The 17012-nt window shown below is 36.9% G+C and overlaps 1 protein-coding gene across 6 annotated transcripts in view; it reads right to left on the bottom strand.

Annotated features, from left to right (window-relative positions):
• The window catches only part of dlgap4a (discs, large (Drosophila) homolog-associated protein 4a), a 191810-nt gene that overhangs the window by 18824 nt on the left and 155974 nt on the right, over nt 1–17012 (bottom strand). For 3 of the 6 annotated variants that reach the window (XM_058763974.1, XM_058763976.1, XM_058763975.1), the window contains 4 exons: nt 16738–16982; nt 14628–14714; nt 13600–13756; nt 9799–10018 (listed from right to left, as the gene is read on the bottom strand). In XM_058763974.1, coding sequence (XP_058619957.1) covers nt 9799–10018; nt 13600–13756; nt 14628–14714; nt 16738–16982 — 709 coding nt within the window. Of the gene's footprint in view, nt 1–2310; nt 2467–9798; nt 10019–13599; nt 13757–14627; nt 14715–16737; nt 16983–17012 lie in introns of those variants that run through there. The other 3 variants (XM_058763977.1, XM_058763978.1, XM_058763980.1) reach the window with 2 other exon arrangements.

Raw genomic sequence — 17012 nt, 5'->3', positions numbered from 1 at the left:
GGCAATTTAATTAAACACTTTTATAGTGAGAACAAATCTCAAAGCAGCAGCGAATTAATCACATCTCGACCTCCCTCGAGAACTTCAACAGTTGTGAATAAAACAGTAGCTGCTCTTAATGTCTGGAACTTTGCACTGAGGGTGATATGAGTTTATGACATAGTTGGGGCTCAGATCCAGATTAACAGCATTAGAGCCAGTCGCTCTGCCCCGGGGCCCCGGCCAAACCTCACATGGCCTTTCTGTGAACACACAGAGGACAAGCACCAAAATACGACCAGACTGAGGCACTGTGGCTTCTGTGAAACACAAAAGGAGAAACTCAGACGTATCTCTATGCAACTCTCATTCACATGACACTTCATCGTGACCACGTGTCAAAAAGCCATCGTATGACTTCAGAAGACGTGAAACTTAGTCAATGTGGACTAGATGCTTTTTTGGAGCTTAACAGACATTTTATTGCATAGGTTAGTTTTATAATCAAAGCTCTGTACTTTCAAAACATATAATGCAATGCAATACAAGGGTGATTGAGAGATTAACAAATAAACGTTTCTCAAAAGCCTAACAAATTATTTCGTGCTGCAATGGAAAAATAACAGCATGTAGGTTTGGAAGAACATAAGGGCGAGTAAATGATTTAAAGCATGTTGGAAATTAACAACCAAGTTCGCCACAAACTCTTTAATCCCATAAAGCTACTGTATCATATTTGAAACATGCATTTCTATGGCTACTAATGACAAAACTTTACTGAACTTATTCCTGATTATGCATACATAATTTTTAAGAAAGATCATGTTCAAATGAGAGGATCAAATCTGACCATCAGGCATTTGAGAAATGTTTATTTGTTCATTTCTCAATCATCATTGTTCTGCATTGCATTATATGTTTTATATAGTGTGAAAAGAGGTATTTATATGCATTTTAAGTAAAGTAGTCTGCTATACTGTTATAAAGATCTCACGCTATCAGAATTTCATCTTTTTGGCCATATAAATATCAGCACCTGCACCAAATTGTATATATTTTTGTCCAGTTTGGGCCTCTGATTAAAACAGAGCTAGAGATTAAACAGAGCTGTTTTTTTTCCTTCAGGTTCTCATTATATCATACTATAGAGTCATAATAGCCTGGTGTATCAAATATGATGCTCAACCAAAAAAGCATATGCAAACTTTTTTTTATCATTATTTTTTTTTTTTTGCTGAAAATTAAACTAGTTTTACTTTAAAATTAGAACCAAAAAAGGAGTCAGTCTGACTCCATGACTTTGAGTGGGTGATCTTGCAACTAAATTATAAATCTGCCCTTGGTCCATACAAGCCATAAACGCAAAGACGTGTAACAGACTACACAACACAGACAGGGCACGTCCTTTTCATCACATTCAGACTTGTAATCCTTATTAGGACGTGTTTTTAGATTAAGTGCACATCTTCTCTCCAAAGCACAGCAAGTGTTTACCAAGAAGAGAAACAGTCTAGTGAAAGTAGGACAAACTAGTTTGTATGGCTAAAAATGTGTGTAGCCTACAATCTTTTCCAACATTTCTCCATGCAATCTCATGATTGAGGAGAGTAACTTATGTTTGGGTTTAGATAAGAGTCCTGCATCCTTTACATATTCAGCATAATCCAGGGCACCAAGAACAATGCATGCTCTCTTCAGATGTTATATTATCTCTCCCTGACTTTGCAATGCAAACAATAGCATTCGACCTGATGCAAAACACAGTGCACAGAAACCGGCCTTTGTGTGACTGGATTCAGATCTCACACGTGCAGTGTTGATCCAGATGCATGCAATGCTCTAAAACAGTATTTTGCAGGAAAACTGCACGCGTGAAATGCAAGCTGTCATGCTCCGGTAGGCAATGCTGTCATGCTTTGCCTGTCTAGACAGATGCATCAACATAAACACACCTCCAGAAGCCACAACAACATGCTAACGTGAGCTAACCTGCTAATGCAGTCAAAATATCACTAAATCTGATATTAAAACGAACAACGGAAATGCATTCCCGATGCTAAATCTCGCTAATCATCAGATGTGTTATTCGTGACTTCCCGAGCACATGCCAAAACCAGCACACGCGAGCCGTCTCGAGGCGTTGCGCGCGTCCGCTCGTTCGTTACAAAAATCCACACACCTTTTCCTCTTCCTCTGTGTGTGTGAAGCGATCAGCGTCGACGGCGTAACGTTACTTCCATCCCGCCACGCAAAACAAAAAAGACACGATTAAAAGATCCACTGAAAGGGTGTTTTTTTTGTTTGTTTGTTCTGTATTGCTTCCGAACCCACCCGCTATATAATCCTTCCGTTCAACGGATCTCACCATCCACGTCTCGAGGAGTCGAGGAAAAAGAACCGATCCGGTAATCCGCTTTCAGGACGCGGGATTGGAGAGAGACGCGCTCTAGGCGTTCACTCGCTGCGCTCTCATTGGTTGGTGGGCGGGGCGTACGAGCTTGACGCGGACGAATCAGAATCGCTGTTTGTGCGTCACACAGAATCCCCGCTTGAGCGCGCGTTCTCTCTCTTCAAACTGTTTAATCTTTTCCTTTGAATGAAATGTGTTTTGTTTAATTTTATATCCCTGTCTAGTAATATATTTATTTTGTCATTATTATATTTTTTATTTAATTTTCTTTTCATGATGATGATTATTATTATTATTAATTTGTATTTTTGTATTGTATCTGCTTTTTTATTGGTTGATGTAATGTTCTAATAATAACAGAGTACAAAGATAATTACTGACAACATTTTATGGCATCTGTTATCGAAATTAATCTGGCAAGGTCTGAAAACAAACAAACCAAAATTGTAGGAAAACCTTTCCTTTTTTTTTTTTTTTTTTTACTTGTAACATTAGTTTTTATTATACATAGCCTACTGAAGGACATTTATTAATTCATTCATTTTTAGTGCTGCCCAACGATTAATTGCATCCAAAATAAGTTTTTGTTTACATAATGTGTGTGAATGCTGTGTAGCCTATATTTATTATGTAGGCCTATATATATAATTACATGCACAGTATATATTTTTGAAAAATGTACATGTATTTACATGTATATATTTATATTCATAAATAAATAAATATAACTTTTTTTGAAATGCATGCATGCATGTGTGTGCATTTAATATACATATTAAATATACACAGTACATACACATATATTGGCCGTTTCTCAAACGGAAGGCTGCATCCTCCAGAGGTTTGTAGGCTGCATACTTCATAAAGAACATCTTATTTTAGAATATTAACAGTTATAAATTTGACCATTACTCTCATACATAACCAGCCAGTGTTCAAAACTATCGCCTTACTTTAGCCCGATTCACAACGGTAAGCTTATAATAACGTTTTCTAATTTGAGTGGTACGGGTAGGTTTCCGCGGGAAATTCGAGCATGGCACTGCGTCATTACGTCACGTCTGTAAACATAAAGAAGTTGCCCTGGCTACTAGGCTATCGCATGTGAGGATCCTGCAGGTCGAGGATCATTTACAGCCTTTTCTCACCGCAGCTAGAATAATTAAATGTATCATTTTGATGGCGGATTGTAATCCAGAAAGGATTATGTGTTTATATGAAACACATGTGAATGAAATTAAATTATTTTCCAGTTTTAAATGTGCTTCTGATTACAGATAGCCTGAGATTACACAAGATTTGTATTTTAAAGAAAACCGGTTCGAAGGGAGCATAGTTTGCTTTTTGGGTTAAAAGAATTTCTTAACATGAAATTCAAATGGTATGACAATTAGATATTAGACTGTACAGAAATTGAAATCTACTTGCTAATACACACTATACTCATAGTCACGCAATGCTGATGTTGTTAACATTAATAATTTGAGAATAAAGTATAACAATAATAATAATGATTTGCATGGTTTGATGTGATATGAGCTAATCGATCGTTAGATTTAATCACCGTTGGTAGCGCAATTTTTTTGTAATGCTTTTTTCCTCAGTTGGTCAGAACAAACGTGGCAGACTTATTACTTACTTGTTCAGATGTCAATATATGGTGGAAATTCTTATTTGGGTCATATATTCCAAGACGTAGACTAGAATCTGTGATTGCGAAGTACAGTAAACATCCACACCGGTGCGGTGACTGACTGTCACACATTCACCTCAAAACATTAGATTGATCCACGCTGGAGCCGTGCCGGAGCACAGCCCACGCAAGGAAGATAATTCCACAAGCAGCTGCAATTCCAGGTTTTCAAACAGAGATGGCGACAAAGAGGCAAAATTTACGGACTGCAGCTTTTAGCGTAAATTGTTGTAATATGCTTATGACTCGTGAATGTATTGCTCAGCTGGCTTGATGACATACGCTCCCTGGAAATACGACCTCCGGAGGATTCAGCCTTTCGTTTGAGAAACGGCCCTTATGTAAACAAAAACTTTAATTTTGGATGCGATTAATCGTTTGACAGCACTAATTTTATTTATTTGATAGATCCAAGCCTTGCAAAAGTAGCGACATTATTCAGTAAAATTACTAAACGTTACTAAAACGGCTTATTATTGAATAATACTGCTTACTAGTTTTAAAAGTGAAACAGTATGCATTATTCTGCCATAAACAGTATTTTGCTAAATTGTGGTCACATGACTTCACTACATGTTATAATTTATAATTTAGCAAAATATTCAATTTTGTGTAAAAATGTCTGACACTCTGATCAAATGAAAGGGATTGATATTGCTTCCGATTGATCCATCACGTCGGAAATGGAAGGTCAAGTCAAGCGCTTTGCATTCTGGGATACAGTTTTTCATTTAGTAAGCTGCTTATTTTATCAAATATATTTGTATGCATATACTGAAAACAAAAAAAAAACAGTCGAAACTGCTGTGCACAATAAGCATAGTATAAGAGTAAGAAAGTATGCTATGCCAAATATAGTCATGGAACAGGCAAAAAATAGCACAGGTTTTTTTTTTGCAGAAATGGTAAACAGATGGCCAAGATTTGTTTTTCTTGACAGCTTGCTACCTAAACTAAATAGCATTAGCCAGATTCCTCTCCAAAAATAGACTAGATTTCATTATTTGCTATTCTGAGTGTACAACCGTGCTTTGTACTTACACAAGTACAAAAACAAGCCTTTTCAAAACTTTTCAAGATCATCATGAAATTATAGGAATGTTGTCCGCCTTTCATATTAAATTATAAGACCTATCAAAATACAGTAAAATATAATACAAATAAAGTAGATCAACTGCAAAATCAGAACGGTCCACTGGCTGCTGGTTTATAATGCGTTGTGCCAAACTAATCTGCTTGATGTCGGTTAATTCCTCTGAAAACCGGTTAAGATGAGGTTTAATTTGCGGTGGAAGTTTTGCCAGAGTCGGTCATGATGGGCAGAGAAACATTAGCCGTTAAGCTGAAGGATTCATCTCCGCAGGACACCACCAGCACTAATGTAGGTCAGAAGATTTTGTGTGTGTGAGAGAGAGTGGGACATCTTGCTGTGACACACTTGGCAGTGGCCATTTGAGACGTTATAAACGTTATGACTGCAGTAGCCTAATGGATCTTGTATGGAAGCTCCTTTCTGCCACGGGGAAAGGTTTACATCAATTCTGACTTTTTCCTCAGAACTACAAGTTAAAAATCTTACAATTCAGACTTTTTTCACTCAATTGCATGTTTATGTCTCACAATTGCAAGTTATAAACTCATAATTGCGAGTTGACTTTTTTCCTTAGAATTGCAAGGTATAAACCCACAATTGTGAGTTTGCATCAATTCTATTTTTCTCAGATTTCTGACTTTACATCTTGCAATTCTATTTTTTCTCAAATTATTTTCACTGTATTCTGATTTTACGTCTCGTTATTCTCATTTGTTTCTCACAAATAAGATTTTTTTCTGTATTCTGAGTTTTCATTTCACAATTTTAATTTTTTACTTGCAATTCTGATATTTTTCTATGTATTCTGAGTTTACATCTCACTATTCTGATTTTTTTCACACAATTTTATTTTCCTCTATATTCTGAGTTGACATCTCGCAATTCTATTTTTTCTCAGGTTTCTTAGTTTACGTCTTGAAATTCTGTCTTTTTGTCACAATTCAGTTTACATCTTGCAATTAAATAGTTTTCTTCAGATTTCTGAGTTTACATCTCACAATTCTGACAAATTTTTCAGTTTACATCTTGCGATTCAGACTGTTTTTTCCCAGATGTCTGAGTTGTACTTTTTTTTTTGTTGCAATTTGCAGTTTGCAATTCAGAGTTTGTATCTCACAATTTAGACTTTCCTTAAATTAAGTGAAAAAGGACCAAATCCTTCCAAAAGCCTGACTGTGTTTGTCTCCAAAATGGACCAAAGTAGTCCATATGCCTCATGTGGTTCTAAATAAACCTTCTGAGATGAAATTGGTGAGTAAATGATGAGAGAATTTTCATTTTTCAGGTGAACTACACTCTTAAAAATAAAGGTGCTTCAGAATGCCATAGAAGATTTTTTTATTTAATTTTTTGTCTAAATAGTTCCATAAAGAACCTTTAACATCTGAAGAACTGTTTCACAAAAGGCAAAAGAAGGTTCTTCAGATTATAAAAAGGTAAGAAAGAGACGGTTCTTTGAAGAACCTTTGACTGAATGCTTCTTCTATGGCATCGCTGTGAAGAATCTTTTAAGCACCTTTATTTTTAAGAGTGTATCCCTTTAAGAGGACCATAATGAGACAGTCGTCATGGTCTAGTGGCTGTTTTTACTCTCACCATGATTCCAGTTCATCTGTCTGGACTTGCCCACATGCCGACCTCTCAAAGCAAAAGAGATCTGACTTCACACTAAAGTCTTTATTACTGAGAAAGAAAAACAAGGCCGTTCGATCACCTTTGGAAGCTATAAAACGACATCATGATCAGTGAAAAGTCCACGAGACCTGTGCTTATCAGGAAGTTATGTTGCATATCATGGACTTTCCCTACTTTATCAACACTTTCGTTTTTGCATGTGCAAATTCAGCGCTATCCCTGTGATACATGACAGCCAGGTCTTTTTTTTTTTTTCACTTTAAGTGTTCAGTGATTATACAGTTTTTCTGGATTGCTAACATACAATTCATGAAACAATTGACCATTTTCTCACAACTATAAACACAATCTCCAAACTACACACCAACTCGTGCAAACTTCAAACTTCCAGGTCAAAGTCAAACATTTTAGTCAAAAACATATTCTCTTTTGTCAGAATCTAATCTTTGGCCTCAGATGACACACAAAGCTGTCAAATACACAGACTGTTTTCCTGACTAGAGAACACTAGTGAGATCGATTCAAAAACCTCCTTTTGGGAAACAGGAGACATCTTGCAAGTCAATGTCTGTTACAGTATGCAGCATAAATAGAGCGGTGCAGATACAGTCAAACACAGCAATAAACTTTAAGAAAAGTTTACTTTCATTACACTACTGTAAAGTTATCTTACAGTAGATGAAAAGCACTAGAAGAGAAAAGTACAAAAACCAAACTACTGAATATACAGTAAACACACATTGAATATACTGTCAGTTTCTGTACAGCAGTAAATAAATAAATAAATTCAGCATCCTCAGCCAAGCTGCATTACAGTATTAGTAATATCCTTATTTGTTATACTATAACAGTTTCTTAGTCTTCTGAGAAAAGACTTCCTCTTCCTCCCCTGCAGACAGTCGACTCTCAGTTCTGCACAAATACATGTAAATGGTACTTTGCTACAAATCAATTCAACAGTTATGAGTTTGAGGGAGTGTGCTACTGTATTTACAGAACAAAGAACAGTGAAAGTCCTCTCATCTGAAGAACTGCTACTATGTACTGTAATTATAATGTGAGTAGATGAGCCTGCAGGCAGCTTTCCTTATGATCATCCCTGCACAAGAACATGCTCAACTATAGTGCTTTACATTTCATCAGGAACAAATGACCTTTGACCTCATCCCCTTCATTTTTCTTTTCTCCTCCTATTCCTCTTTGTCTCCCGCTACCAGGATTCATTTTCCAAAACACATAATCACTTGTGCTCTTGTTCATATCATCCTGAGATTCTGACTGCCGTGTCATCAGTTCTGCTACTGAATGTTCAAACACGGATAAATATGTGTTATTTGTGTTCATTTTGTGATTCTTGAGGTAGTTATATTGTGTGTTTGTGTTTTCTAAATGAGAACATGGTTAAAACTTTGCAAAATGATGCTGTTCTTGTGTAGAGTTTTGCAGAAAACACTGAGCAAATTGGAGCATGTGTGAAAGCAGGTGGAATGTGTTAAAAGTTTTGAGAAACGTGTCTTTGTTTCGAGAACTGTATGAATGGTTTGGAAAATTGGGCCAAATGAATCAGTTTCAGTGTGTTAGCAATCGAGAACAACTGTAATATCGAATGCATCAATAATTCACTGCCTTTCTTTCAGTTTCTCAAGTAATAAAATATTTTACTGTAAATGCACAGTCATAAACCACTCATGACAACATACAGTACCATTTCAAACGTTTGGGGTCACTATGATTTTTGATGTTTTTGACAGAAGTCTCTTCTGTTCACCAAAGCTGCATTTATTTCATTAAAAATACAATAAAAACAAAATTGTGAAATATTATAACAAATTAAAAATAACTGTTTCCTATGTGAATATATTGTAAAATATAATTTATTATTCTTGTGATCAAAGCTGAATTTTCAGCATCATTACTCCAGTCTTCAGTGTCACATGATCCTTCAGAAATCATTCTAATATGATGATTTGCTGGTCAAGAAACATTTCTAATTATTATCAATGCTGAAAACAGTTGTGCTGCTTCATATTTATGTGGAAACTGTGATAATTTTTTATTTTTATTTAGGATTCTTTGATGAATAGAAAGTCCAAAAGAACAGCATTTGTTTGAAGTAGAAATCATTTGTAACATTATAAATGTCACGCTGCAACTTCAGAAAACACAAATCAAGAAAACATCTCCATCAGTTTCACAGCAGGTGGTACAAATGCTCACAACACAAACAAATAAAGAATTGTATTTGCAGCGCGTTTCTTTGTTTGTGTTGTGAGTATTTGCAGCGCGTGTGTTGTCAAATTGATGAAGTTGTTTTCTTACTTTGCAGGTGTTTTTTCTATTTGCAGCGCGTTGAGCTCTCTCGGCCACCGTATACATGTCTTTACTGTCACTCTCGATTTTTTGCATCCTTGCTGAAAAAAACTACACATTTCTCTCCAAAAACAAAAAAAATTACAATGACCTCAAACTTCTGAACGGTACTGTATAAGTGAAAAAATATATATATTTTATGATGAATGCTATGCATGCCAGCTTATATTCCACCCCAAGCTTATATTTCAATTTACTTAAAGAAAAATTAAGACATTTATGATTTATGATGTTTTAAAAAAACAAATATATGTAATTTAAATAGTAAAATACATATATATCATGATATTATTTGTTTTGTCTGGCTATTTTATGCTGGTTTAAATTATTCATAATATAGTATGTATATTTACTTAAAATCTGATAAGAATTCCCATTGACAATAATGAAAATTACAAAAGTAAAATGTCTTAATGAGAATTTAAGGAAGAAAAGTGAATCACTGTCACGAAAATAATGTTACAATGGAAAAAAAAATCTTAATGGTCATAAAACAGGCTTGACTTTCTTTACGCAAAATGTAATCAGTCTTTTCTTTTTATTTTGATGTAGTTTTTACGGTATACAGCAGGTCCATGAATGTGATCCTCTATAAATGCGTGGTTGTTTATTACTCACTGGTGGCGCTGTTGTAGCTGCTGATGGATGAGGTTATAGGTGGCGTCTCGTCGGAGTCCACGGAGCCCGTATCGTCGTCTTGAGAGCAGCCGGCCTGGATGGCACGCAGGTAACTGTGGCTCCGGGAGCGGAAGCAGGTGGGTGTGGGCAGATCCAAGGCCTCCACCGCCTGAGAGTCCAGCTGACTGTACGCCGCCCTGCTCCGGTAGCCCTGCTCCACCTGAAAGGACACGTGCAGGTTGAAACGTCCCGCACGAAGCCGGCGGGGCAGACGGCCACTGCCCACCCACAAGCGTGCCTCACACGGGGTGAGACGCGGCCGGCGCTTTAGGGTGGACTGACGCATCGTCGTGCGGACATGAAGAGGAAACGGCAGGTTTGCTTGAGTGGTTTCCATTCAGTCTAATGCGACAAATGTGGCTTAAAATGAGAAAAATCCTTAAATGTATTCCTTTCACAGTTGTACTGATCCTCGTCTGTGGATGAGGAGTTTGTTTTCTAAATTGGTATAATTTTTTTTGTAATTTAGACCATTTTTCACCAAAAAAAAAAATAAATAAAAAAATAATAATAATTCAGAAAACTCCCTTACAATTGGGAAAATTGTACAATAAATAAATATATAATAAATATTGTTTGTATTGTTTTGAATTGGTCTGTCAAACAGTGTAAATAAACCTATAATATAATATCATATAAAAAAGAAAATGTATTTTTCTTAAAGAAAAGTTAATTTTAGCAATATGTTTTGTACTGTGACATTACTGCTTAAGATATTTAAAAATAAATACTGTATTGTGGATAAAAACTAAAGACATGTTATTTAAATAGTAAAATATGTATACAACATTATAGTATTTTTTGTCCGGCTTTTAATTTGTGCTGCTGTACATTTTCTGTAATACAGTGTTTTTATTTAGAATCTAATGAGAATCCCCTCTGAAACTTACAAAAGTAAAATTTGTATGTCTGCATTATGAAAATAATGACACAATGCAAAATAACCCCAATAAACAAACAACAACAACAAAAAACATCAATTAAAAGCCTTGTTTTTAATATCTATGCAAGTAATTTAAAAAAAAAAGTATTTGCTTTTCCTTTTGCTTAAATATAATTTTCACTTTTGTTTTGCTCCAAATTCATCAGGCAGAGTGCAGAAAACTGCTCAGAGTCAATCAACTCCAAAATGATTCAGTTGAATCTTTAGGTCTTTCCAAACCAACCTGCAAACAAAACACAACCACGGTTCACATTCTCTCAAAGCCCAAGAGTAAAGAGTGAAGAGAGAATTTGTGTTTCCTCGTCCAGCAGGAGACACTTCTCACAGAGACGCAACAGAACAGGAGGGTTGTGTGAGTTTTTCGAGGGTAAACCCAAAGATGAAAAGCAAACAAACAGTAAAACACACCAAACTGCACCTTTGAGCTCACTGAATTAGAAATCTCAAGCCAATTCCCAGGAAAAAATACTTATAAGTGCTGCAAATTAGCTGCTGTCCTCATTTTTCCTGACTTGTTTCCCTTTGACCCCAGCATCTCAGAGACGACTTCTGAATCATGCATCAGTCTTCACAGCACATTATCCCATTCAGCAAAACAGATCTCCAAAAAAATCAATGCTCTTTCCTCTCAAGAAAAGGTTTCGGAGCCTCGTTTCGCTTCAGGAGTCTTGATGTCTCCATCAGTAGAGCGAACACTTGAGTATCTCATCCTGATAACATGCCCTCCAACTGATTTCCCACCCTCCACGTCTCCTTAAACTAGCTTAAGGATGTCTTACAGCATTTTAATCTGGAACACGCAGTTCCTGAGGTCAAGTGAACAGCAAAACCTCACTGACACATTTCAGCGTTTGCGCTGTGATGCAGAGCGCACACATTTACAAGAGGTTTTACATCTGTAAAAGAAAATGTTAGTGGCGTTGACAGAGCAAAACTCTCTGCAAGGATGCTTTGCTGCAGTGGTTTCTAGAGTGTTGCTGTGTGGTTGCTGGAATGTTCTGGAGTTGCTATGTGGTCACTAGGGTGTTCTGGGGGTTTCTACGGTGATGCTAGAATGTTCTGGAGTTGCTATGTGGTCCCTAGGGTGTTCTGGGGGTTGCTATGGTGTTTTTATTTGGTTTATAGAGTGTTGCTATATGGCCACATGTGGATACTGGAGTGTTCTAGAGTTGCCATGGTGTTGCTATGTGGTTGCTAGGGTGTTCTGGAGTTGCTATGGTGATGCTAGAATGTTCTAGAGTTGCTATGCGCCCACTAGTGTGTTCTGGGGGATGCTACAGTGATGCAAGAATGTTCTGGAGTTGCTACATGGTCACTAGGGTGTTGTGGGGGTTGCTATGGTGTTTCTATTTGGTTTCTAGAGTGTTGCTATATGGCCACATGTGGATACTGGGGTATTCTGGGGTTGCTATGGTGATGCTAGAATGTTCTAGAGTTGCTATGCTCTCACTAGGGTGTTCTGGAAGTTGCTACGGTGATGCAAGAATGTTCTGGAGTTGCTATGTGGTCACTAGGGTGTTCTGGGGGTTGCTATGGTGTTTCTATTTGGTTTCTAGGGTATTGCTATATGGCCACATGTGGATACTGGGGAGTTCCGGGGGTTGCTATGGTGTTTCTATTTGACTGCAAGGGTCTTGGGGGTTCTATGGTGTTGCTATATGGTTGCTATGTGGTTTCTAGAGTGTTGCTATGTGGAAACTAGGGTGTTCTGGGGCTGCTGTGTGGATATGTGGATACTAGGGTGTTCTGGAGTTGCCATGGTGTTGCTATGTGATTGCTAGGGGGTTCTGTAGGCTTGCTGCGATAGTCAGTATTGACGGTAATACCGTTGTTAAGCTGCAACACCGGTTACATCACTTGCCCACCACGGCACCGCCCCTCACCGTTGTTTTGATTTTTTATAGTAATAAAAATCAGTTCAGTTAGAGAACAGACACTACAATTAAAAACTGAACATGGCTGTTCACAGATCAGATTTCACACAAGGAGAGTGAGTCGAGCTGACTGACAAGAAGAGTGAGGTGAAAAAGACAAGACTATAGCAGATGATTTAGTTTCGAAACGAAATGCAAAAGCGCCTATTTGGCAGGTGATCTTGGAAGTTTTTTTAAACATTCATTTCTTATTTATTTGGTTCCATAGTGTTTGCTGATTTTTACTTTATTTAAACTTTGTGTAATTTATTTATTTTATTTGACATCAAGGTGTATGTTGTGCCTCCATGCTTTCTTATTCGCTTTGCTACTAAACGTTCTACGTTTCTTATTTATTTGGTTCCACAGTGTTTACTTTTTTTCAGCTTTGCATAGGCTACCTATTTAAAGTTTGTGTAAGTTATTTGTTATTTTATATTAGGGATAGCCTATAGCATAGTGTAGTTTTATTCATTTTGTTAAATAAAAGTTCTATGAATTATATATAGGCTAAGTGAGCTTGAAGTTGTATTTTGTTGTTGCTTAAATTGCATTCAAGCAATTGATGCCGAATTGCTGCTAATTTGAAAGTAAAATTAAAATGCGCACAACACTTTTAAGCTACTTAAATGTGAAGAAAAGTGAGGAAAAGAGGGACAACTCAAGTGAACTAAAAACAATCAATTGCTTTACGCAGAATTGCCGCTAATTTGAAAGTGAAAGTAAAATGTGCATGCAGCGAGGTATGTTCTTCTGGCTGTTGTTATGTGAGAATATGCCCCAGTTCATTGTGCATTATGCTAAAAACATATACACACTCTAAGTTTTGTCAATAATAATAGTAACAGTGATGCTTTAATAACTTAATGAAATGATGTTTGTGACCTGGCCCATGGTGGAGCCTCGTCCCAGTGTAGAGCAGCGCTGACCGAATCCCCCATCAGCATCCCAATGCTGCAGACCTGCCTCATCCGCTCCCATCAGACAGTCCAGGTTATCCAGGCTGCGATTGGTGGAGACCTCACATAGAGACGGCATACAGCTGAGAGACACAAACACAGAATCATGTGCTCACTAGGGTGTCCTGGAGTTGCTATGTGCTCACTAGGGTGTTCTAGGGATGCCTTGGGTGATGCTACGCTGTTGCTATGGTGTTGTATGTGGTTTCTAGGCTGTTGCCATGTGGTTGCTAGGGTGTTCTATGAATGACTAGGGAGATGCTGCACTGTTGCTATGTAGTTTAGAGTGTTGCTGTGTGGTTGCTAGGGTGTTCTGGAGTTGCTATGTGGTCACTAGGGTGTTCTGGTGGTTGCTATAGTGTTGCTATGTGGATACTATGGTGTTCTAGGAATGACTAGGGAGATGCTACACTGTTGCTATGTGGTTTCTAGAGTGTTGCTGTGTGGTTGCTACTAGGGTATTCTGGAGTTGCTATGTGGTCACTAGGGTGTTCTGGGGTTGCTATAGTGTTGCTATGTGGATACTAGGGTGTTCTAGGAATGACTAGGGTGATGCTACGCTGTTGCTTTGTGGTTTCTAGAGTGTTACTGTGTGGTTGCAGAGACGGCATACAGCTGAGAGAAACAAACACAAGAGAATGAGTGAGGAAAACTTTGCATCAATCTCCCTTGTGCCACTCTACAAATAACATTTATTTTATTTTCAGTTGCAAGCGAGAGCCAGGTGCAGCACAGAGGAACAGCTCTGACAAACTTGACCAAGCTAAAAAATAAATAAATAAAAATAAATGAAGGTCAGTGAGGATTTAGTCAGGGTGGTGGTGGAGGTGGTCGTCGTGCATCGGGATGTTTTGCAGTGAAGTTTAGGACTCACAGGAAAGTGCTTTCATTGGACAGAGTGAGAGTGCGTCTCAGTGGTCACGTGATCAGACGGAGGTGGGGCTAAACACTAACCTGTGCAGGTGCGGCACTGAGGCGGCGCTCTGCAGAGGAGACCAAACCACTCCGAACTGCTTCTGCATGAAGGGACAGGGGCTTGGCCTGATAGGAAGCGCCGATACATGACCATCCAACATCAAAGTCTGCTGTTTGTGTCTGAGATTCATTAACAACTGACTCGACTACATAACTTTCCTAGGAAATTAATCATAAATTATGTATTTCAAGCTTTAATCCAAACTCTAAACCTATTCTTTTCCCTCTTCCTAACATCTCATTGACAAACATGTTGTTCCAGGACCAACAAGGATATATAAAAATAAGAAATAACTTAATTTGTAAAAGTTTCAGTTTACTATAATGCTTATTTTAAATCATTTTGAGGGATGAAAACTACTGCACTATGGTTATGTTTGGAAATGAATACTAGCATACTGTGCACTATGTAGTGTATCCTTATTAACGTTTTTTAAAGAATGGTATGCAATATGTACACAGTACACATTATGCAACACTTTTAATCCAGCGCTATAGGGCGTAAATTTGATTTTGACATTGGTGGGGACAGAACAGCAGACAACACCCCCCTCCCAATACAACTACATCAACATTTTCACATTTATGGTAGACTTTGGACCACAGTTTCATGTCATCTAAAGTTTATTGCTACTGTAGCCAACATACATGTATAGCTATGGTAGCCAACATACTCATAATTAATAAAGAGAGGTTTTTATGTTAGCATATTCATCAGACAATAATTTGACAATTTTGATTATGTAAAACCAACAACATTACAGCAGCATCAGAGCACTGGGTGTCTTAATTAGGCTGTGTATCATTTTATTTTAATATTAAAAATGATTTGGAAATCTCTTCTCATAGGAAACTTTTACCAATGAACCTATCAACGTGCTGCCATCTGCTGGTCACAGTGAATGTGTTCCTGATGCCATCAATGCTGAGATGTTCAGTTTAGGATATTTATTTAGATGAGACACTAGTAATGCACCTTATGTGCATAAAATTATCCAGCAATTATCATATAAGAGAATCTAATGAATTTAATGTCATGTGGAGCTTTGTGTAAGTTCATAATGTAGTGTGTAAAAAGGTTATATTATAGTCAGGGTTATTATAGTTAACTGAAACAAAAACTAAAGCCTTAAAAAACATTTCTGTTGCCTGATGTAAAATAAACATTAATTAAAATATATATATTTTTTAAATAACTTATTTTATTTCAGCTAGTTGCCAAGGCAACATTTCTCATTTCTTATCTAATTTAGTTTAACTTGCTGTACTACATTAACTAAAACTAAAATTGTATTTAAAAAATAATAAAACTATATAAACATACATAAAAAAAATTCTAAAATCTTAACTAAATTAAAATGAAAAGAGAAAACAAAAATAACAATGAACTGAAAATATTTAAAATAAATATTTTATAAAATAAATGCGAACTGAAATAAAATAAAGAAATTGAAATAAAAAGAATAAAACTATTTAAATATGTATTTTAAAAACAAAAACATCACAAAATTACAAATATTTTATTTTTAAATGAAAATAAAATGGGAAAATATTAATATTAGAACTATAATAGCATCTTAATGACACTAAAAAAAACAAACAATGATTGTAGTTTACTTAAAATAAAACCATAAAAAGATGTTGCAGCATGAAATAAAATAAACATTAATTGAAATAAAATAAAAAAAAATATATAAATATTTTTTAAAAACTATACTAATAACAGTTACAAAAACACAACAAATTACTCAAACTTTTAAGTACAATTAAAATAACAGATACAAAGTAATACAAAATACAAAATAAAAACTAATTCAAAACATTAAAATAAAAAAAAACAAATAATAATAATAATAATAATATCAAGTGTCTCAATGACAGTAAAGTAAGACTGGTGTTTATGTTGTGGTTGACATGTTTATCTGTGTAGTGTGTGTGTGTGTGTGTGTGTGTGTCTGTGTGTGTGTGTAGTGTGTGTGTGTGTGTGTGTATAGAGTGTGTGTGTGTGTGTGTGTGTGTGTGTGTGTGTGTGTGTGTGTGTGTGTGTGTGTAGAGTTTATAGTGTGTGTGTGTAGTGTGTTGGACTCACTTGCGTGGCGGTAGCAGTGGGGGCTGCTGTTCGCTGAGCGAGCGCTGTGTGGCCTTCAGGTAACTCTGGCGTCTGGCGGCAGTTTTGGGTGAGGGTTTGGGTGAAGGGGGTCCGTCCGAGTCCTCGCTGTCCTCCATGTCTCCCATGGCTTTAACGTAACTGCCGCTGCGCATCCGTCTGCACGGGATCTCACCCGCACCGCCGCCTCCCTTACCCAGCGTCCCGCTCCAGTCACCAGCAGGTACCTGCCAGAACACTTACACTTACTACCCACA

The sequence above is a fragment of the Onychostoma macrolepis genome, chromosome 23 (genome assembly GCF_012432095.1).
Source record: "Onychostoma macrolepis isolate SWU-2019 chromosome 23, ASM1243209v1, whole genome shotgun sequence".
NCBI lineage: Eukaryota > Metazoa > Chordata > Actinopteri > Cypriniformes > Cyprinidae > Onychostoma > Onychostoma macrolepis.
The sequence above is the reverse complement of the archived record's forward strand: the minus strand, read 5'-3'. Positions and strand labels throughout refer to the sequence as shown.